At 73.9% G+C, this 20,223-nt stretch overlaps 3 protein-coding genes across 3 annotated transcripts; 2 read left to right on the top strand and 1 right to left on the bottom strand.

Annotated features, from left to right (window-relative positions):
• Nucleotides 1-1,457: 1,457 nt before the first annotated feature.
• On the bottom strand, nt 1,458-6,560 carry ATRAID (all-trans retinoic acid induced differentiation factor). Its single transcript, XM_080342920.1, has 7 exons — nt 5,891-6,560; nt 5,562-5,692; nt 5,096-5,167; nt 3,375-3,446; nt 1,904-2,025; nt 1,720-1,820; nt 1,458-1,636 (listed from the first exon to the last, which is right to left on the bottom strand). The coding sequence occupies exons 1-7, from the start codon at nt 5,963-5,965 to the stop codon at nt 1,532-1,534; spliced, it is 678 nt and encodes a 225-aa protein (XP_080199046.1). The 5' UTR covers nt 5,966-6,560; the 3' UTR covers nt 1,458-1,531.
• A 2,310-nt stretch (nt 6,561-8,870) lies between these two features.
• SLC5A6 (solute carrier family 5 member 6) lies at nt 8,871-12,659 on the top strand (the record flags this gene model as incomplete). Its single annotated transcript, XM_080342919.1, has 15 exons — nt 8,871-9,200; nt 9,587-9,652; nt 9,728-9,779; nt 9,870-9,937; nt 10,071-10,225; nt 10,409-10,549; nt 10,623-10,746; nt 10,836-10,924; nt 10,999-11,111; nt 11,180-11,247; nt 11,323-11,409; nt 11,499-11,674; nt 11,773-11,876; nt 11,938-12,059; nt 12,145-12,659. The coding sequence occupies 15 exons, from the start codon at nt 8,871-8,873 to the stop codon at nt 12,289-12,291; spliced, it is 1,842 nt and encodes a 613-aa protein (XP_080199045.1). The 3' UTR covers nt 12,292-12,659.
• Nucleotides 12,660-16,630: 3,971 nt separating this feature from the next.
• PREB (prolactin regulatory element binding) lies at nt 16,631-18,931 on the top strand (the record flags this gene model as incomplete). The annotated part of the gene is made up of 9 exons (XM_080340884.1): nt 16,631-16,765; nt 16,947-17,142; nt 17,325-17,536; nt 17,691-17,771; nt 17,837-17,961; nt 18,135-18,308; nt 18,375-18,447; nt 18,556-18,715; nt 18,808-18,931. The coding sequence occupies 9 exons, from the start codon at nt 16,631-16,633 to the stop codon at nt 18,900-18,902; spliced, it is 1,251 nt and encodes a 416-aa protein (XP_080197010.1). The 3' UTR covers nt 18,903-18,931.
• Nucleotides 18,932-20,223: the final 1,292 nt, after the last annotated feature.

Raw genomic sequence — 20,223 nt, 5'->3', positions numbered from 1 at the left:
TTCGCTGGTCAAAGACAGAGCTCGGTTTAACTCTGACCGCAGAAAGAGCGGTGGGAGTCGTAGTACGGCGTGTTGCCGAATGGGCTGCTGCGGTGCGGGTGAGGGGCCGTGTCCCGGCGGCCACGGGCGCTGTTTGGGGTGAGAAGCGGCTCTTCCGTCGCTCTCCAACCGACTGTGCGCGCGGTTCGCGCTTCTTGGCATCAATTCCACACCCCTACCGCCTATTCCTCGGTTCCCACCGCTCAGTTGATGCATCCGCCGTCGGTTGTTTCCACGGCCGCGCTCTGCCCGCACTCCTCTTCGGCATCGGGTCCGTCGGGGTCTCCGGTGCCCCCGGTGTCGCTCCTTGACCCGATTCCGTGAGCGCGCACGCGGTCGTTCGGTGCTGCCGCTCCGCGGTTTCCCGTGGCTCTCGGCCAGCGGAACGCGGCGCTCGCGCCGCTCGCCCGCCGCGGCCGTCCCGCTCTGCCTCGTGTCCGGCGCGCAGAGCTGCCGCTCCTCTGCCAGGCCTCTGTGCATTAGGCCCGGTCTTGCTACGTCTGGCTTAGGGGTTTCTGGTTGCCGCTCTCTCGCTGTGGGGCTCAGCTGGGACGGGCCGCTGCGGTGACACAGGGCCCGCGTTCACCGGCGGGAACGCGTTTCCGTGATTTCAACCCCAGGGAAGGAGCCAAGTGGAAATGGGCCCGGAAAGGAGCTGCTTGTGCGGGTCGTGACGCGGTGGGTCCCGCACGGCTGCGGCACCATGGATCGGGGACACGCGTGGTAGTCACGCGCGCCCCCTTCGTCCGCGCTTTGCGATGCGATGCGGGCTCTGTCTTTGACCAGCGAAGCCAGGGGAGAGCGCGAACGCAGTCCCCCACTACCACAAATTACGCAGTCGAGTTTCCCGCATTTGGGGAAATCGCAGGGGTCAGCACACCCGGAGTGCAAGGGATGAGCCTCGCCCTGGGAAAACCACCTGCCTGATCATGGTGTCTCCCCTGCCAGGTAAGTATGCCCCACACCCGCGCCCGCGCCGCCCCGCGCCGCCCCGCACACCCCTTGGACATGGACACCCCCGCACCGACACCTGCGCACGGCCCGCACAACGCCCCGGCCCGCGCCCCGCGGCTCGCCCGCACGCGGCGCCCACGCGGCGCTCGCGCACGCTCGTGGGCGGTGTTGTCGTGGCGCGGGGAGCTCCCGTCATGCCGCGCGGTGACTGATCTGCATGGCCCCGCCCCCGGCCCCGCGCAATAGCGATCCGGCCCCGCTGCGGCTCCCCCCGCCCCCGCGGGTTCGGGCCAGGGCTCCGGGGGCTCCTCCCCGGCAGCGCGGGTGGGGCAGGCGGCGCCCCCACCCCCGCGGAGGGGTCCCCAAAGCTGCCTGGAAGGTCCCTCCCCGCCAGGAGTCAGACAGACACACGGACACACACGGACAGGATGCTGCGGGCTTTATTCGTCCCCAGCCCCCCCGCGGTGAGGCAGCCGCGGGGTACAGAGCGCCCGGCACCCCCAGCCCCCCCGCCGCAGCACAGGCACCCCCTCCCCGTTCAGGGGGTCTTGGCTTTCCGGCGCTGGGTGCCCCACAGCAGCGCGGACAGGGACAGCGTGACGGCTCCCAGGATCCCGCAGAACAGCAGCACGGGGAACGCGCCCTGCGAGGAGGCGGCTGTGAGCGGCGCCGTCCCCCGGTCCCGGGGGACACTCGGGGACGGGGATCGCGGCCGCGGGCGCTCACCTCCCGCAGGCACTTGTACCCGTGGAAGGGGCTGCTGCACAGGCACTGGGCGAGGCCGGGGCCGGCCGGGGCACAGGCGGCGTTCTCAGGGCACGGCCAGGCTGGCGGGGCAGAGCGGGGGTCATGGGGACCGGCCAGGGCCACCCCGCGCCAGCCCCCGGCACCCAGGGACACCCCCCCGTACCGAGCTCCCTGGAGCTGTTGCAGAGGTTCCGCTGGCCCCGGCACAGCCGGCTGCCCCCGCTCGCCGTCACCTCCTCCCAGGCGCCGCTCCCGCCCGGGCACTGCAGCGGCAGCGGCACCGCGCTGGGGACAGGGGACAGAGCTCAGCACCGCGCTGGGGACAGAGCTCAGCACCGCGCTGGGGACAGAGCTCAGCACCCGGCACCGCGCTGGGGACAGAGCTCAGCGCCCGCACCGCACTGGGGACAGAGCGCAGAGCTCAGCACCGCGCTGGGGACAGAGCTCAGCGCCGCGCTGGGGACAGAGCGCAGAGCTCAGCACCGCGCTGGGGACAGAGCTCAGCACCCGGCACCGCGCTGGGGACAGAGCTCAGCGCCCGCACCGCACTGGGGACAGAGCGCAGAGCTCAGCACCGCGCTGGGGACAGAGCGCAGAGCCCGGCACCGCGCTGGGGACAGAGCTCAGCACCGCGCTGGGGACAGAGCTCAGCACCGCACTGGGGACAGAGCTCAGCACCGCGCTGGGGACAGAGCTCAGCACCCGGCACCGCGCTGGGGACAGAGCTCAGTGCCCGGCACCACGCTGGGGATAGAGCGCAGAGCTCAGCACCGCGCTGGGGACAGAGCTCAGCTCCCGCACCGCGCTGGGGACAGAGCTCAGCGCCCGCACCGCACTGGGGACAGAGCTCAGCGCCCGCACCGCACTGGGGACAGAGCGCAGAGCTCAGCACCGCGCTGGGGACAGAGCGCAGAGCCCGGCACCGCGCTGGGGACAGAGCTCAGCACCGCGCTGGGGACAGAGCTCAGCACCGCACTGGGGACAGAGCTCAGCACCGCGCTGGGGACAGAGCTCAGCACCCGGCACCGCGCTGGGGACAGAGCTCAGTGCCCGGCACCACGCTGGGGATAGAGCGCAGAGCTCAGCACCGCGCTGGGGACAGAGCTCAGCTCCCGCACCGCGCTGGGGACAGAGCGCAGAGCTCAGCACCGCGCTGGGGACAGAGCTCAGCACCGCGCTGGGGACAGAGCGCAGAGCTCAGCACCCGCACCACGCTGGGGACAGAGCTCAGTGCCTGGCACCGCGCTGGGGATAGAGCGCAGAGCTCAGCACCCGCACTGTGCTGGGGACAGAGCTCAGCACCCGCACCGCGCTGAGGACAGAGTGCAGAGCTCAGCACCCGCACTGTGCTGGGGACAGAGCTCAGCACCCGCACCGCGCTGGGGACAGAGCTCAGCACCCGGCACCGCGCTGGGGACAGAGCTCAGCGCCCATACCGCACTGGGGGTATGGCTCAGCACCGAGGAGCGGAGCTCAGCACCCATACCGTGCTGGGGCATGGCTCAGCACCGAGGAGTGGAGCTCAGCACCCGTACCGCGCTGGGGCATGGCTCAGCACCGAGGAGTGGAGCTCAGCACCCGTACCGCGCTGGGGCATGGCTCAGCGCCTGCCCCCCACGCCCCCTGGTACTCACAGGCACTGCAGCTGGGTGAAGCCCAGGAAGGAGCCGTTGGGGAGGGCTGTCAGCGGGTTGTCTGTCAGGTCCCTGCAAGCACACACAGGGCATGAGGACCCTCACCCGCCACTGCCCCGGTGCCCACAAACAGCACCAGCCCCAGCAGGGCCCGGGCTGTGGAACAGGGTGGGGGTCTCCTCTCCACACGGCATCACCACCTGGGGCCAGGCTGCCCCCCAGCAGGGACAACAGCCCCAGGGAAGGGACAAGGAACCTCTGGGATGGTATTGCAGAGTGGTTTGAGTTGGAAGGGACCCTTAATGACCATCTAATTCCAAGCACCCTGGCATGTGCAGGGACACCTTCCACCAGACCACATTGCTGAGAGCCCTGTCCAGCCTGGCTTGAACACTCCCGGGGATGGGGCATCCACAGCTGCTCTGGGCAGCCCGGGCCAGCACCTCACCAGTGAAGAACTTCTTCCTCATATCTGATCTAAATCCACCCTCCTTTAGTTTAAAACCATCACCCCTTGTCCTGTCACAACAGGCCCTGCTCGAAAGTCTGTCCCCGTCTTTCTTATCGGGCACTTTTAAGCACTGAAAGGTGTCCCCGGAGCTTCTCTCCTCCAGCTGAACCCCCCAGCTCTCTCACCTGTCCCAGCAGAGCTGCTCCAGCCTCGGGTCATTGCTGGGGCTGCTCTGGCCCCTCTCCAGCAGCTCCATGTGTGTCTGTGCTGAGGACCCAGAGCTGGACCAGCACTGCAGGGGGGTCTCACAGAGCGGGGCAGAGGGGCAGGATCCCCCAAACCTGCTGCTCCCGGGGCTGGGGACGCAGCCCAGGACACGGGTGGGTTCTGGGCTGCCAGCGCACGTGGCCGATCTCGTACCCTCAGCCAGGACTGACACCGGGGTTGCCCTGACCCAGGGGCAGGACTCGCACTGGGTCTTGTTGAACCTCACGAGGTTCACGTGCACCCTCACCAGCCTGCCCAGGTCCCGGGGGATGCCAACCCCCCTCCAGCAAATCAACGGCACCATGCAGCCCGGTGCCACCCGCAGAGCTGCTGAGGGGGCGCACAATCCCACCGCGTCATTAATAAAGACGCTGAACAGTGCTGGTCCCAATATGGACGTTGCCCGCTACTGGTTTCCACTGGACACTGAGCCACCGGCTGTCACTCCGTGGACGCGGCCATGCGGCCAGCTCCGTGTCCATGTGACGGCCCATCCGTTGACCTCATCTCTCCCCAGCCTACTGAGGCCCAAAGCCTTGCAGACGTCAAGACAGGACACCAGTTGCTCTCTCCTCTCTGCCCACACGGTCCCTCTGTTGTCAGCAGGCTGGTCAGGCACGGTTTGCCCTTGGTGGAGCCGTGCTGGCTGTCACCTCCCTGCCACCATGTGCCCTGGCAGAGCCTCCAGGAGGATCCACTCGCTGCTCTGACCAGGCACAGAGTCCCCCCTGTTGCCCCTGGGGGTGACGTTTCCCTTTTCCAGTGACTGGGGACTCCCCAGACTGCCGTGGGTGTCCAAACACGACGGGGAGCGGCTGGTGTCCCCTGGGGAGCGGGGTGCCACAGGGCCTGGGGACAGCAGGGCGCTGGGGGACAGGGGCATGGGGACGGGCGGCTCAGGGCTGCGCTGGCCCAGGGGCCCGTTGGGGGGGTCCCACCTGACCCACCCTCTCCCTGCCCCTTGTGGGGAGTGGGAGGAGCACGAGGGGGCCCGTGGACTCACAGGACTACGGTGGCCGCGGCCTCAGCCAGCGCCGGGGGGAGGCTGCGCAGGGAGCAGTTGCTCAGGTCCAGCCTGGGAGGGGGCAGCAGTGGGGGAGGGATGTCAGTGTGCCCGGCACCCCACACCCCCATCCCACGTGTCCCCCACCCTGCGCACCCCCATCCTGCGTGTCCCCCACCCACATCCCCTCCCTAAGCACCCCCACCCACCCCCCCGCGCACCCCCGTCCAGCGTGTCCCCCACCCACACACCCTCTGCCCTGTGCACCCCCATCCCGTGAGTCCCCCACCCCGCACACGCCCTTCCCGCATTCCCCTGACCCCCCCCGTGTCCCCCAACACCTGCCCTGTCGCCCCCCTGTGCCAGGCACTCTCTCACACCCCCATCGTGTGGCCCCCAACACCCCCTGCGCCCCCAACCCCTGCACCCCTCCCGTGCCCCCCAGCCCCCCCGCGCCGCCCCGTACCCGAGCAGCCGCTCCGGGCGGGCGCCCCGCTCCCGGCAGCACCGTCCGTCGCTCTCGGCACCGGCCCGGGACGCGCAGTACCGGGACACGACCGAGTCGTTCCGCGGCGGCCCCGGGCAGAGCCCGCACACCTGGGGGTGTCCGGCGGGGCTCGGGCAGTGCCGGCACCCGCACGAGCACCCCCCACCCCGGCATCCACCGCCCCCCGAGCCCCTCCCCCGGAGCCCCCGACCTGGGCACCTCCGACCCCGGGCATCCCCGCCACGGGCACCCCCGCCCCCCGGTCCCGGGCAGCCCCGCTCCCCGCTGTGCCCGGTCCCGCCGCTCACCGCCGCTCCGCCGGCGGCCCCGGGCAGCAGCAGCAACAGCGGCAGCAGCGGCGGCAGGAGCCCCGGTCCGCCCATGGCCCCGCAGAGCCCGCGCACCCCCGCCCCCCGGCTCTTCCGGGCCCGCCCGCTGCGAGGGCGCCGCCTGGCGGACAAGGCGGGAGCAGCGACCGGCGCCGCCCGAGAGACCGGACGGGAGCGGGACGCTCCCGGACCCCACGGCACGGCCCGGGGCCACCGGTCGCTCCCCGCCTGTCCCGGAGCAGCGGCGGGTGCCGTGCCGTGCCGCACCGTGCCATGCCGTGCCGTGCCGCACCGCCCGCTGCCAGCGCCTCGGCCCCGGCCCGGCCGGCGGGAGCGGGTAGGGAGCAACCGGGCAGTCCCGGCAGCGGCACGGCCGGGGCAGCCCCAGCGGGAGGGGTCGGGAGCACCGGCCAGGGGCGGGGGCAGGACGCGGTGAGCCCCGGGAACGCCGACCTGCGCGGGGACGGGGCGCGGCCAGGCCCTTCACCGGGCGGGGCCCCGGGAGACCCGGCGGGGTCGGGCGGGCGCGGGGCGGGAGCGCGTCACCCCCACCGCGGGTCGGGACCGGCGCCCGCTGGCCCCCCGCAGCGAGGGGACGCCGGGGCGCAGTGACCCGCCCGGGGCGGCGGAGCGGGACCGGGACCGGGACCGGGACCGGGACCGGGGCGGCACCGCCCACCCCACCGGGGCTCCCCGTGGCCGCTGACGCCATCGCGGGGCGCGGGGCCGGGCGGAAGCGGCGGTGAGGGCAGCGCGGGCCCCTCGGCGCGTCATCAGGGCGCGCCGGCGGCGGGCGGGCAGCACGTGGGCCGAGCTCTGCCGCACCGGTCGCCGCCGCCGGTGAGTGTCGCACCGGGGCCGCCGGGCCCTCAAGGTCACGGCCCGCCCGGGAGCGGCCCCGCCGGGCTCGAACCACACGCTGAGGCCGGGGCTTGTCCTGCGGCCGCCGGTCCCGCTTCGCCCTCGGGCGACACCGGGGAGCCGGGCCCGGGCTGGGTCGCTGGGGACGGCGGGGACAGGGAGCTGGGCTGGGGACACGGGGGACCCGCGGGGACCGGGGAGCCGGACCTCGGGCTGGGGGCAGCGGGGACGAGGCAGTAACGGCGGGGGACAGGGGGCGGGGCCGCAGCGCGGGCACCCGGGGCCGGCGGAGCGCGGCCGCAGCCCGGGGACACCGAGCTTTGGAGGGCGGAGACTGGGGTCGGGCACACGGGGATCTGAGGGGAGGGGGCAGCGGGGCCTTGGGCCGGGGGCAGCGGGGCTCGCCGAGGCCGGAGGCAGCAGCGCCCCAGGGACGCCGGGGCTGCGGGAACCTTGGGCTGCGGGAACCTTGGGCTGCGGGAGGGGCGGTCGGGGCCGCGGCGCTGCCCGCCTGTGTTTAGTCTCCACGGAGGAGCGCGGCGGGGCGACCTTGGACCCTGGCCGGGAGCTGCGCCGCGTGGGGTGGGGACAGACGGGACAGGACAGGACAGGGACGGTGCGTGCGCGGCGGGAGGCGCTGCCCTCTCACCCCCTTCCCTCCCGCCGCTGCCGTGGGGCCCCGCGCTGGCCCGGTCCCCGGTGACGGCCCCGCGGCGGGCAGGCTCGGGCAGGCCGTGCTGCGCAGGCGGAGCCCTAATCCCCCCCGGTATGCCCGGGCAGACATTCCTCCGGGATCGCAGTGCCAGCCCCCCGCCTGCCCCCCGCCTCATCCTCCCTGCGCCCTGTGCTGCTCCATGGCAGCCCCGGCGCTGCCCCCCAGGTGTGGTGGCGTGGGGTTCCCCCGCATCCTGCACCCCCTGCCCCTTCAGCACCCACCGTTCCCTGGCACTCGCCACTCCTGGCTCCCTGCCCCCCGCAGCCCCGTGCCCGCTGAGGGGGGCAGAGGGGGGGTCTCTGTTCATGCCCCCTCCCTGCCCCACTGCTGGGGCTGCCCAGTGCCCCCTCCTGCTCTGCCGGGGCTGGGGCAGAGGCTCGGGGGTCCTGGGGATACACCTGTGAGCGGGGCAGGGGAGCTCGGGCCTCAGCTCCGGCTCGTGCTGCCCAGAGCCTCTGGGGCTGTCAGTCCGCCTCGGTCTGTCCATCCATCTCTGGCTGTGTGGGGCGCATGTGATGCGGGTCACTCTGCCCAGCCTCTGCTCAGCTGGGCCAGCAGCGCCGGGCTCCTGCTGCACCTATTCACCAGCACAGCCCGGGCTCCGCTGCATGTCCGTCTGTCCTCCCAGCCCCGTCTGTGGGTTCTAAGGGGCCAGGGGCTGCCGGTGGGGCCGGTCCTGCTGGGTGGGCTGCTGTGGGGGTGGTTTCCTGGCGCCAGGGCCAGGGCGGTTGTGCCGGGCTTGGTGGGGCTCCGGCACCGGGGGCGGCTCTGCCGGGCTTGGCGGGGCTGCGCGGTGCCGGGGCGGTTGGATTGGGTTGTGTTTGGCTGCGGCAGAGCTGGTGCTGCGGGGCTTGGCAGCGCCGTCCCGCACCGGGGGCGGGGGTGTTGGGTTTGGCAGCGGAGGGGCCAGTCCTGCGGGCTTGGCAGAGCCGCGTGGGGCTGGCAGGGCCGGTGCTGCCGGGGTCCTGGGTGGGACTGTTTTTGCAACCGTGGCTTCGGTGCTCTTTGGAAGAGGTGCACGTTTCCCTTGGCGGGGGCAGGTCGGGTGACCTGGGGCGTGGGTGCCGAGCCCAGCCCAGAAGGAAGAGAGGGGTTAAATGGACGGTCCTCCTCCGCCTGGCCCCCCCGCAGCGGGTCCTCCAGGCTGAGCAGAGCGAGCGAAGGTCCCTGCGGTATAAAAGGTGCAGCTCCTCACGTACCCGCCCGGCGCTGACACCCGACCCTCCTCCCGCAGCTCTGAGCGCCGGGGAGATGCCGGCCGGGCCGCGCGGGCAGGGGCGCCGCCAGGGCTCGCCGTGCCCATGAGGCCGGCGGGGCGCAGCCGAGGAGGGCGGCCGGGCAGCGGCGGCTCCGGCGGAGCGGCAGCGAGAGGAGCGTCTGGCCATGGAGTTCACGGTGATCGACTACAGCATCTTCGCGCTGCTGCTGGTGCTGTCGTTGGCCATCGGGCTGTTCTACGCGCTGAGCGGGGACCGGCAGCGCACGGTGCAGGAGTTCCTCCTGGCCAACCGCAACATGGGCTGCCTGCCCGTCGCCCTGTCCCTGCTGGCCACCTTCCAGTCGGCTGTGGCCATCCTGGGCGCGCCGGGCGAGATCTACCGCTTCGGCACCGAGTACTGGTTCCTTGGCTGCTCCTACTTCCTGGGGCTGCTCATCCCGGCTCACATCTTCATCCCCGTCTTCTACCGCCTGCGCCTCACCAGCACCAATGAGGTGAGCGGGGTCGTCCCTGGGGGGCGGGGGGACATGTGCAGCCCAGCGCCCGGTGGGACGCACAGGGGGGCACGTGGCCTCGGGGGACGAGCTGACGTCGCCTGGGGGGCTTGGCTCCCGTCCCTCGCTGCCCTGTGCCGGTGTCCGGCGCCCAGCCTGCCCTGCCCTGCCCCATCAGGGCTCCTGTCCGGCTCCCCAGTGCCCCGTCCCCCCCGGGCACCTCTCCCCGGCAGCGCTGGCTGGCCCCGTCATGTCCCCCCGGTGCTGGGGCAGGGCTGCCGACCCCCCCTGCATCCCTGCTGCCGTGGGGGGGACATGGGGGACACAGGGGACATCCCCCCACTCAGGACCTGGGGGGACAGTGTACGGATGTGTCTCCCCCGCAGTACCTGGAGCTGCGCTTCAACAAGACGGTGCGGGTGTTTGGCACCATCACCTTCATCTTCCAGATGGTGAGTGGGGCGGGGGGCCCGGGGCGTGGGATGCTGGGGGGGCTGTGCACGGCTGCAGCGCTGCTCTCCCCGCAGGTCATCTACATGGGGGTGGTGCTGTACACCCCCGCGCTGGCCCTCAACGCAGGTGAGGGGACGGGAGCTGGGGGCTGGGAGCCCTGTCCTGCGGGGGGGCTGCCCCCCGCCCCCACTCGTTAACAGCCTCTGCTGCTTTCAGTGACGGGCTTCGACCTCTGGAGCGCGGTGCTCACCATAGGGCTGGTCTGCACGCTGTACACCACGCTGGTGAGTCCTGCGCCGCGCCTGCCCGGGGTCACCCGTGTCCCCCCACTGCCCTGCCCAGGGACACCCCTGTCCCTGCCGTGGTGGCGGGCGCCGCGCCCCCCGTGCTGCGGTGACGGGCGCCGTGCCTCCGCAGGGCGGGCTGAAGGCCGTGATCTGGACCGACGTGTTCCAGACGCTGGTGATGTTCGCGGGGCAGCTGGCCGTCATCCTGGTGGGCGCCCGGCGGGTGGGCGGCATGGCCCGTGTCTGGCACCTGGCCCAGCAGGAGGGCAAGATCTGCGGCATCGAGTGAGCACCCTGCCCCCGCTGCACCCACGTCACGCCGTGGGGACACGCGGGGCAGCTGGGGGGTGCCAGGATGGAGGAGAGGGACCCTGGTGCAGCAAACGGGGCCATTCCCGCCACCCCCTTTCCCGTGCTATGGGGTGCCGGTGAGGACCCGGCGCCGTGACCCCCGGTGCCTCTCCACAGCCTGAACCCCGACCCGTTTGAGCGGCACACGTTCTGGACGCTGGCGGTGGGCGGCGTGTTCATGATGCTGTCGCTGTACGGGGTGAACCAGGCGCAGGTGCAGCGCTACCTGAGCGCCCGCAGCGAGCGCGAGGCCACGCTGTGAGTGGGGCCGGGGCCGGGGTCGCCACGCCGGGGGACCCCGCCCCGGCCCTGACGCCTGCCCGGCCCGCAGCTCCTGCTACGCCGTGTTCCCGTGCCAGCAGATCGCGCTCTGCCTCAGCTGCCTCACCGGCCTCGTCATGTTCGTCTACGACCGGGAGCACCCGCTGGCCCAGCGCCCCAGCTCCCCCGACCAGGTGGGTCCTGACCCCGTCCCCTCCCGCAGCCCGCGGGGCCGGACCCCGCTCCCCCGGCCCCACCCCGCGGGCGCTGACCCCTTCCCCAGCTGGTGCTGTACTTCGTGATGGACGTGCTGCGGGACCTGCCCGGGCTGCCCGGGCTCTTCGTCGCCTGCCTCTTCAGCGGGTCCCTCAGGTGAGCCGCTGTCCCCGGGGCGGGTGGGGGGTCCCACCGAGCCCCCTCGCTCTCCTGCTCCCTCTCCCCTGCAGCACCATCTCCTCCGCCTTCAACTCTCTGGCCACGGTGACGATGGAGGACCTGGTGCGGCCGCACTGCCCCGGGCTGTCGGAGTCGCGGGCCACGCTGCTCTCCAAGCTGCTGGGTGAGCGGGGGCTGTGCGGGGGCGGCGCTGGGGGTGCCCAGAGCCGCCGTGACCCCCTGCTCTCCCAGCTCTCGGTTACGGACTGCTGTGCCTGGGGATGGCCTACGTGTCCTCCATGCTGGGCCCTGTGCTGCAGGTAGGGGCGGGGGCGCGGGACCCCCCGGCTCCGGTTCCCGGTGAGGCGCCGGTGCTGAGGGCCGTGTCCCCGCAGGCGGCCATCAGCATCTTCGGCATGGTGGGGGGGCCGCTCCTGGGGCTCTTCTGCCTGGGCATGTTCTTCCCCTGCGCCAACCCCACGGTGAGTGTCCCCCGGCCCGGCCGGGGACGTGGCCCCGCGGGTCAGTGCCGGGGGGCCGGGGGTCAGCGCGTCCCGCCTCCCCGGTGCAGGGTGCCGTCGTGGGGCTGCTGGCGGGCCTGGCCATGGCCTTCTGGGTGGGCATCGGCAGCCTGGTGAGCAGCGCGGGGGCGGCCCCCCCACCCAACAGCACCGTGCTGACCCCTGTGGGCAACCTCACCACCGCCCTGGCCACCACTCTGCTGGCCCCCACGCCAGCGCCCCACAGGTGAGCGGATGGGGGGCTCGGGGCTGTGGGATGGGGTGTGGGGGCACTGCTCTGTGCCCCGTCTGCCCCGTGCCCCCCCTCACCCCCGTCTCGTGCAGCCCCAGGGGGCTTCAGAAGTTCTACAGCCTGTCCTACCTGTGGTACAGCGCCCACAACTCCACCACCGTCATCCTGGTGGGGCTCCTGGTCAGCCTGATCACCGGTGAGTGCGGCTGGGGGGGCCGGGGGGGCCCCGCTGCCGCTCACCCGCGCTCTGCCCCCAGGCCCCACGCCGGCCGCGGCCGTGGACCCCCGCACCATCTACCCCGTGCTGCCGCGCCTGCTCTGCTGCCTGCCCCGCAAGTACCGGCAGCGGCTGTGCTGCGGCGTGGCCTTCCCGGCACAGGTGAGGGGCCCGGAACCCGCACCCGGGGGGGACACGTGGCATCGTTCCCCCCCGTGCTCCTGCTGCCCCCGCTCTGTCCCCGCAGGACACCAACCATGCAGATGCTGCGGTGAAGAGCAACGGGGTGGCCAACAGGCTGCCCCACAACGGGCAGCGGGAGGAGGAGGAGGGACAGGGCTACATCCGCGCGGCCGGCGCGCCCACCTACGCCCTGCAGGAGACCTCCTTCTGAGCCCCCCGGCACGGGGGTCCCGGCCGCCCCCCACGCCCTTCCCCAGCGCCCCCAGGCCAGGGGGCCAGGACCCGCCCTGGGGCATGGCCGAGGAGCACCAAATAACCAAGGAGCACCAAATAACCGGGAGGGCTGGGTCCCTGCCCAGAGGCTGCCTGCCCCCGCCCCGGTGGCTCTGGGACCATGGGTGTGGGGCGATGGGAGCGGTGCTGTCCCCCCCCAGGCCGGGACGCCGCCGCTGCCCCTGGCCTGGCCATGTGCCTTACACCCCGCTCCCAGGCCAGGGCCCCCCCCACCCCCAGGGCGCCGAGCGCCCCCCAGCCCTCGTCACCCCCCTCTGTGTTTGTTGTCCCCCAATAAACGGTTCTGGAGCGCAGGTGTTGGGAGCCCCGGGGCCAGCCCCACACCGCCCCCCGCTGTCCCCCAGGAGCGCGTGGGACGCGGCCCCGTCCCCCAAGGCCCTGCTGTCCCGGCGCGGGAGCCCCGCCAGCCCCGGAGATTTACGGCCGCAGCCTTGGCCCTGGCCCCTTTCCCATGGCGCGGGGCCGGCGGGGGGGCCCGGCCGGGGAGCCGGGTGAGCACGGCCGGGGGGCAGCTGCTCCGTGGCTGGGGGCACAGGGCCCCCAACACCCCATCTCCCCCCCTGCGCGGGGCACAGGGTGGGGGTCCGGGGGCCCGTCCCGCAGCCCCGGTGCAGCCGGCAGGAGGCGGGGGGCTGGCTGCAGGTTTATTGCTGCGGGTGGGGCCGGGCGCCCTCAGCCCTGTGAACAGTGTGGGGTGTGCACCCCCTCACCCGCCCCTGCCCACCCCGTGTCCCGGGGGGTCCTGCCCCCACGGCTGTGCCCAGGGAGGGACAGGGGCTGGGATCCCACTGCCCGTGGAGCTCGGGACCCCTGTGCGGGGTTGGGGTGCGAACCCCCCTGGCACCACCCCCCCGCCCTGGCTGCTGCCCCAGTGCACCCCGGGGCACGGTGTCCCTGTGCTGTAGGGGCTCCCGGGGGCACCCCGGGGGCCAGAGGGGGCTGTTCCCTATTGCCAGCCTGCTGTTCCCCGGGCTGTGTGCTGGTGGCTGCCCCGGGGGGCAGAAACGGGTCCCCCCCAAGGGCTGGTGTAGAGGCGGGAGCGCATCGGCCATTTCTGCAAGAGAGAGAGAGGGGCCGGGGCTGGGAGGGTGGATCCGGGGACCAACTGCTGGTGTGCAAGGGGCACGCTGGGGTCCCTTGGCTGTGGTTTGAGGGAATGGCTGCTGGGGTGCACTGGGGACCCCAGGGACCAGCCTCATTGTGCGTTGCGGACCCCCGGGACCAGCCCCATAGTGCGCTGGGGACACCAGGGGCCAGCCCCATCGTGCAATGGGCACCCGGGGGCTGGCTGCTGGCACACACAGGCGACAATGGGGCACCCAGGGACTGGGCGCTGCGCAAGGGGCAGCCCGGGGCATGGTGCTCGGGAGCTGCGCCCCGGGGCAGGGGCGCTCAGGTCTCCCCTCCATGGGGCGCAGGAGCGGGTGTCTGCGGGGCGGGCAGGAGGGCGCTGGCGGGGGGCCCGCGGCCCGGCGCGTGGCTGAGCCGGGCGATGTGGCTGGTGGCCAGGACGAGGACGCCCGGCGGGGGGAGCCCGGTGCCGGGGCACGGCGGGCAGCGCCGCCTGCAGCCACAGGCAGGCCCGGCGCAGCGCCCGCACCCGGCCCCGCGCCCGCGCCGCCTTCCGAGGGCACGGCGGCCCCGGGGGCCCTGCGGCAAGGGGTCTGAGCCAGCCGGGCGCACAGCACCCGCGGCGGAGGCTGGGGTGGGCAGTGCCCCCAGACCGGACGGGACAGCGCCCATCCTCCACAATGCCGCCTGTCCCTGGGGAGCGCGGGGAACCCAGGACCCAGACCCACGGGGTGTCTGCCCCCCAGCTGCACAGCACCGGGCTCAATCCTGCACCAGCACGGGGTGGGCTGGTGCTGCCCGGTGTGCGCCCCCTCCTCATGGCAGCCCCGGGGTCCCTGCGCCAGCTGCCTCTGCTGCAGCGGGGCGACGGGTGGCAGGCCTGTCCCTGGGCTCCCGCCGCCACCGCACGTGGGGTCCGTGGGGTCCCGCTCCCACGCTCCAGCTCCTTACCTGTCCTGCTGGGGGGCTTCCCTGCTTGCCAGACGGAGGCCGTGGGGTGCTGCCTGCGCCCACTCCCCTGCAGTGCCGGGGGGCTCGTGTGGGGCTGCACGGACCCCTCCGGGAGCCGGGAGCAGCGATGGCCGGGGGGCAGCCGTGCACGGCCAGCCCCGCTCTGCACCCCCCGCCAGCGCCTGCCCCCGCGCTCTCGGCCATGCCGGACCCCCCGGCAGCCGCTGCCCGCGCCCCTGCCCGCTCCTCGGCCCCACCAAGTGCCGCTGGGTCGGGGCGCCCCGGGGAGCGCTGCTGCGTCCCCCGCTGCCTCCCGGCTCGCCTGGGCGGGCACCTCGCCTCCCCCTCCTTGGCATCGCGGGATGAGCAGGAGGATCTGGGCTGTCCCAGCCGGAGCCTCCCCCGGGTCGCGGCCGCCCATGGCACCCCGCTCACCCACAGCGCGGCCCCGGCACCACGGGAGCCGCTGGGCCCCGGGCAGGGCACTGCGGGCACAGGGCACCACGGGCACAGGGCACTGCGGGCACCGCTGGCACAAGGCACTGCGGGCACCGGGCACCGCGGGCACAGGACACCACAGGCACAGGGCACTGCGGGCACCGGGCACCGCGGGCACAGGGCACCACAGGCACAGGGCACTGCGGGCACCGGGCACCGCGGGCACAGGACACTGCGGGCACAGGGCACCGCGGGCACAGGGCACTGCGGGCACCGCGGGCACAAGGCACTGCGGGCACAGGGCACTACGGGCACAGGGCACTGCGGGCACAGGACACTGCGGGCACAGGGCACCGCGGGCACAGGGCACTACGGGCACAGGGCACTGCGAGCACAGGACACTGCGGGCACCAGGCACCGCGGGCACAGGGCACTGCGGGCACAGGGCACTGCGGGCACCGGGCACCGCGGGTACAGGGCACTGCGGGCACCGCGGGCACAGGGCACTGCGGGCACCGCGCACCACAGGCACAGGGCACTGCAGGCACCGGGCACCGCGGGCACAGGGCACTGCGGGCATAGGGCACTGCGGGCACCAGGCACTGCGGGCACAGGGCACTGCGGGCACCGGGCACTGCGGGCACAGGGCACTGCGGGCACCAGGCACTACGGGCACCGGGCACTGCGGGCACAGGGCACTGCGGGCACCCGGCACTGCGGGCACCGGGCACCGCGGGCACAGGGCTCCCACGGGTCACACCGTGCCCTGTCCCCACACACAGCCCATGCGCCCCAGGCCCTGCCCGTGGGGTCACAGCCCCGTGCTGGTGCAGCCGCCTGCACCGACAGGCCCAGCCCGGGGGGTTCCCGCACCTGCCGCCCCCTGGCATGAGCTGCAGGGGACCCCTGGGTGCTGCCCCACGCCTGTCGCTGGCTCCAGCCCCTGCACACCGGGAGCCTGGGGCACTCAGCACCCCGTCCCAGCCGGGCAGTGGGTGAGGATCCCCGAGGGCCGGGCTGGTGTGGGGGGGGTGCAGGGGTGCGCTGGGGGCACTCATGGGGCCATGGAGAGCCAGGCAGCCCCTGCAACACTGCACTGCCCCACGCAAGGACCACGGGACCCCCAGCCCCCACACAGGACTCCCGTCCTCAGCTCCTCTGGGGCTGCAGAGCTGCTCCCAGCGGCCGTGGGTGAAGGGACCGGGGGCAGTGTGCCCACGGGTGACCACAGTGCCAGGGGAGTGCCTGACCTAGATGAGCCCAGTCCGGCCACGAGCGGCCCCACGGGACATGGATGTCCTGCTGCCTGGGGACTGGCACATGAGTGGGGCAGCCCCTAGCCCTCCATGCGGGCACACGGGGGTCCCCGCGGCCTCGCGGGGGTGTGTGGGTGCTGCCCCACTGCAAAGGGGTGTGCGGGGGTCGGCACAGCAGGACCCACGGACACACCCGCCCGCGCCGCTCCCCGCCCGCGCTCCCGCTGCGCGCACCGCGCGGGGGCGGGGCCGGGCTGGCAGGGGCGGGGCCGGGGCGACGGGGGCGGGACCCAGGAGTTCGGGGGACGGTGCCTGAGGGGCGGGGCTCTGTGCGGCAGGGGGCGGGGCTCTGCGAGACAGGGGCGGGGCTCTGTGCGGCAGGGGCGGGGCTCTGCGAGACAGGGGCGGGGCTCTGTGCGGCAGGGGCGGGGCTCTGTGCGGCAGGGGCGGGGCTCTGTGCGGCAGAGGGCGGGGCGCAGCGAGGACGTGGCGGCGCGGTGACGCGGCGCGCGGTGACGCGCTGACGTGTGCGGCGCAGCCATGGCGCCGCGGCGGCCGGCGGAGCTGTACCGGGCGCCCTTCCCGCTCTACACCGTGCGGCTGCACCCGCGCCGCCCGCTCGCCATCACCGCCGGCGGCGGCGGCGCCGCCAAGACCGGCATCCGCAATGGCGTGGTGCGCTGCGCGGGGCGCGGGCGGGGGCGCGGGCGCGGGCCGCGGGCGGGCGCTGCGGGGGGTCCCGGGGCCGCCGGCGGGGGTCTCGGGCGGGGGTCTCGGGCGGGGGTCTCGGGCGGGGGTCCCGGCGGGGGTCCCGGCGGGGCCGGTCGCGGCGCTGAGCCCCGGCCGTGTCCCGCAGCACTTCCTGCAGCTGGAGCAGATCGGGGGGCAGCTCAGCGCGTCCCTCCTGCACTCGCACGACACCGAGACCCGCGCCACCATGAGCATGGCGCTGGCCGGCGACATCATCGCGGCGGGGCAGGACGCCAGCTGCCACATCCTGCGCTTCAGCCTGCAGGCGCCCGAGGCCCCGGGCGGCTCGGCCGGCCGGAACGGTGAGGGCCCGCGCTGCCGGGGGTCAGCGGGACAGCGCCTGCCCCGGGGGGCTGGACGGGCTGCGGGGCACGTTGGTGATGGGGCAGCGCCGTGGGGCCGTCCCGCCTGTCCCGGGCGCCCGGCTCTGCCTGCGCGGTGCCGGGGAGACACGTCAGGGCGCTGTGTCGTCTGCCCGCCGCAGGCAGCGGGGAGAAGGGGCCGCGGAAGCGGAGAGGCCCCAGCCCGGCGGGGCAGAGCGACACGCAGCGCCAGCCGAGCGAGGTGACGGTGGAGAGCCTGCACAGCGTCCGCACGGATTTCAGCCCCGACGCCCTGCAGAAGGCTGTTCGCTTCAACGCCGACGGCTCGCTGCTCGTCACCGGCGGGGCCGATGGCTTCCTCCGCCTCTGGGAGGTGGGCATGGCGGGAGCCGAGCCCGGGCAACCCTGTGCCTGTGTCTTCCTGACGCCTTCCCTAAGCAACCCCGGGTGCTGCGCCTGGCGGGGACCTGGGGCTGCTGGGGACCCTGGCCTGGGGCGCAGCTCCAGCTCCTGCTCTGCTCTTGCAGTTCCCCAGCATGAAGAAGACGCTGGAGTTTAAAGCCCACGATGGGGAGATTGAAGATATCGCGCTGAGCCCTGACAACAAGGTGAGCGTCGGGTGGCTCCTGGCCCTGCGGGGAGAGCTGTCCCTGGACACCCGCGCTCTGTGCAGGTGGTGACGGCAGGACGGGACTTCCAGTGCTGCGTGTGGCAGCAGGACCAGCTGGTGACGGGGCTGCGCTGGAACGAGAACCTGCCTGGCATTCCCGACAAGGCGTACCGCTACCAGGCCTGCCGGTGAGGGCCAGGCTGGGGGGCTGGGGATGGGCTGCCCCCACAGACCGAACATGTAGTCTGGGACCCACCGAAGCATTTCCCAAACCTGCTGTGGGGAGGGGGCCCCTGGGTGGGGGAAGGAGCAGCTCTGGTGCTGGCAGGGGGAGTGATGCACCCTGTGCTCCCCGGTGCAGGTTCGGGGCCGTGGAGGACAATGCCGGGGCCCTGCGGCTCTACACGGTGCAAGTTCCCCACAAGCGGGAGCGCCGCCCCCCGCCGTGCTACCTGACCAAGTGGGATGGGAAGAGCTTCCTGCCGCTGCTGACGCGGCCTTGCGGCACCGAGGTGATCTCCTGCCTCTCCGTCAGGTACCCCGGGGCCAGGTGGGCGTGGGGGGGCTGCGCCAGCCCCCGCTCACTGTCCTTCCCCCGCAGTGACTCGGGCACCTTCCTGGGGCTGGGCACGGTGACGGGCTCTGTCGCCATCCACATCGCCTTCTCACTGCAGGTGAGCTGTGGGGTCCCCGGGGAGCGGCCGGCTGGGTGGGGGGATGCAGGGACAGCCCCAGTGTCCCCCGGGGCTGGGCTCACTCAAACACCCCTCCCTGCCCCACAGAGGCTGTACTACGTGAAGGAGGCGCACGGCATCGTGGTGACAGACGTGGCCTTCATCCCCGAGAGCCAGCGCGGGCGTGAGCTGCTGGCGGGGAACGAGGCCGCCCTGCTCAGCGTGGCCGTCGACAGCCGCTGCAAACTGCACCTGCTCCCCAGCCGACGTAGGTGCCGGGGGGCTGGGGCGCCCACCGCCACCCCCAAACCCGGGGGAGCGGGCGCCGTGGCGCTGTCCTCACCCCTCTGTCCCCCACAGGCTCTCTCCCTGTCTGGCTGCTGCTACTGCTCTGCGCCGGGCTCATCGTGGCCACCATCCTGCTGCTGCAGCTCGCCTTCCCGGGCTTTCTGTAGCCCCCTGACCCCCAGTGCCAGGACTGGACCCCCCAGTGCCAGGACTGGACCCCCCAGCGTCAGGACTGGACCCCAGCGCCGGGACAGCCCCCCAGGCCGGGCTGTGCCCCAGCCCCCCAGCAGACTGTGAAGCAGAGGGCCTGGCCCTGCCGCCCCGCTGGCACTCGGGGGGCAGACGAGGGGGCTGCGCGGGGCCCAGCCCGGCAGGACCGCGGTGGCTGCGGTGGGGCTGGCCCCGGGGCGGGGGTCCTGCCGGCCCTCCCCCGGCTGCTGCCATTAAAGCTGGAGTGCGAGGGCAGCGCCGTTCCGTCTGTGCCGGGGGCGGGGTGGCCCCGCTGCTCCGGGCCCGGCTGCAGCCGCTGCGTTCGCTCGGGCGGCGCAGGGTCGTGCCCGCAGCCCCCACCCCAGCACCGGCCCCTCCCGCTGCTGCAGCCGTCGCTGTGCTCGGAGGTGGTGACGAACGGGGCCGAGAGCCGCTCCGTGAGGCGCCGGGGCGGGGACGGCACCGGCACCGCCCCCAGCCGTGGCCCCGCCTCTGGCGGGTGGCCCCGCCCCCCGATGGAAGGCCCCGCCTCCCCAGTGTGGCTCCGCTCGCCGCTGGCACCGCCCAGGAGCGGGCATGTGTGGTGCCGGCGGCCATCTTTGCGGCGGGCAGGTGCCGGATGCCGGTTAACCCCTGCGCTGCCGGCGGGCGCGGGCGGAGCCGCCACGGGTGGGGGCCGAGTCCCCGGGCAGGGCAGGACCCGCGGGGCGGGGCGGGGCTCGGCGAGGAGCCTCGCGCTCGGTGTTGGTGTCGGTACCGGTGCTGGGGCGGGGGGCTGTGTTGGCTACGTGGCCCAGGGCGGGGCGGGCGGCACCGAGACGTGACACCGAGGCCGGGTGAGTGGACTCCGGGGACACCGGGATGGGGGGCTGTTTGGGCGGGAGGTGCGCATCGAGTGTCCAGTGCCCGCACCGCGTCCCGCATCGCGTCCTGCACCGCGCGCTCCCCGTGCAGCCGCCGTCCCGCCGGTGCCAGCGTGTCCCTGCCGCGCTGGACGCTCCCCGGAGCTCCCGCCCACCCGGGGCACGGGGGGGCCGGCGGGGAACCTGCCGCAAGTGCGAAGGCGGGTGCAGCGGGAGCGGGCAGGGCTGGCAGGGGGCAGGCGGGGGCTCCAGGACCGCTGGATGGAGCCGTGACCGAGTGTGGGAGCGCATCGTGAAGAGCCCCCGGCCCCCTGCCCCGTTCCAAGTGCCGGACTCCTTGCGCCCCCCGCCACCCTGCTGCTCTCGCCCGGCTGCAGCCCGAGGTCGCGGGATGAGGAACCTGCTGGTGGCCCTG

The sequence above is a fragment of the Nesoenas mayeri genome (assembly GCF_963082525.1).
Source record: "Nesoenas mayeri genome assembly, chromosome: 3".
Lineage (NCBI taxonomy): Eukaryota > Metazoa > Chordata > Aves > Columbiformes > Columbidae > Nesoenas > Nesoenas mayeri.
Note: the sequence above shows the minus strand (reverse complement) of the source record. Positions and strands in the feature narration are given on the sequence as shown.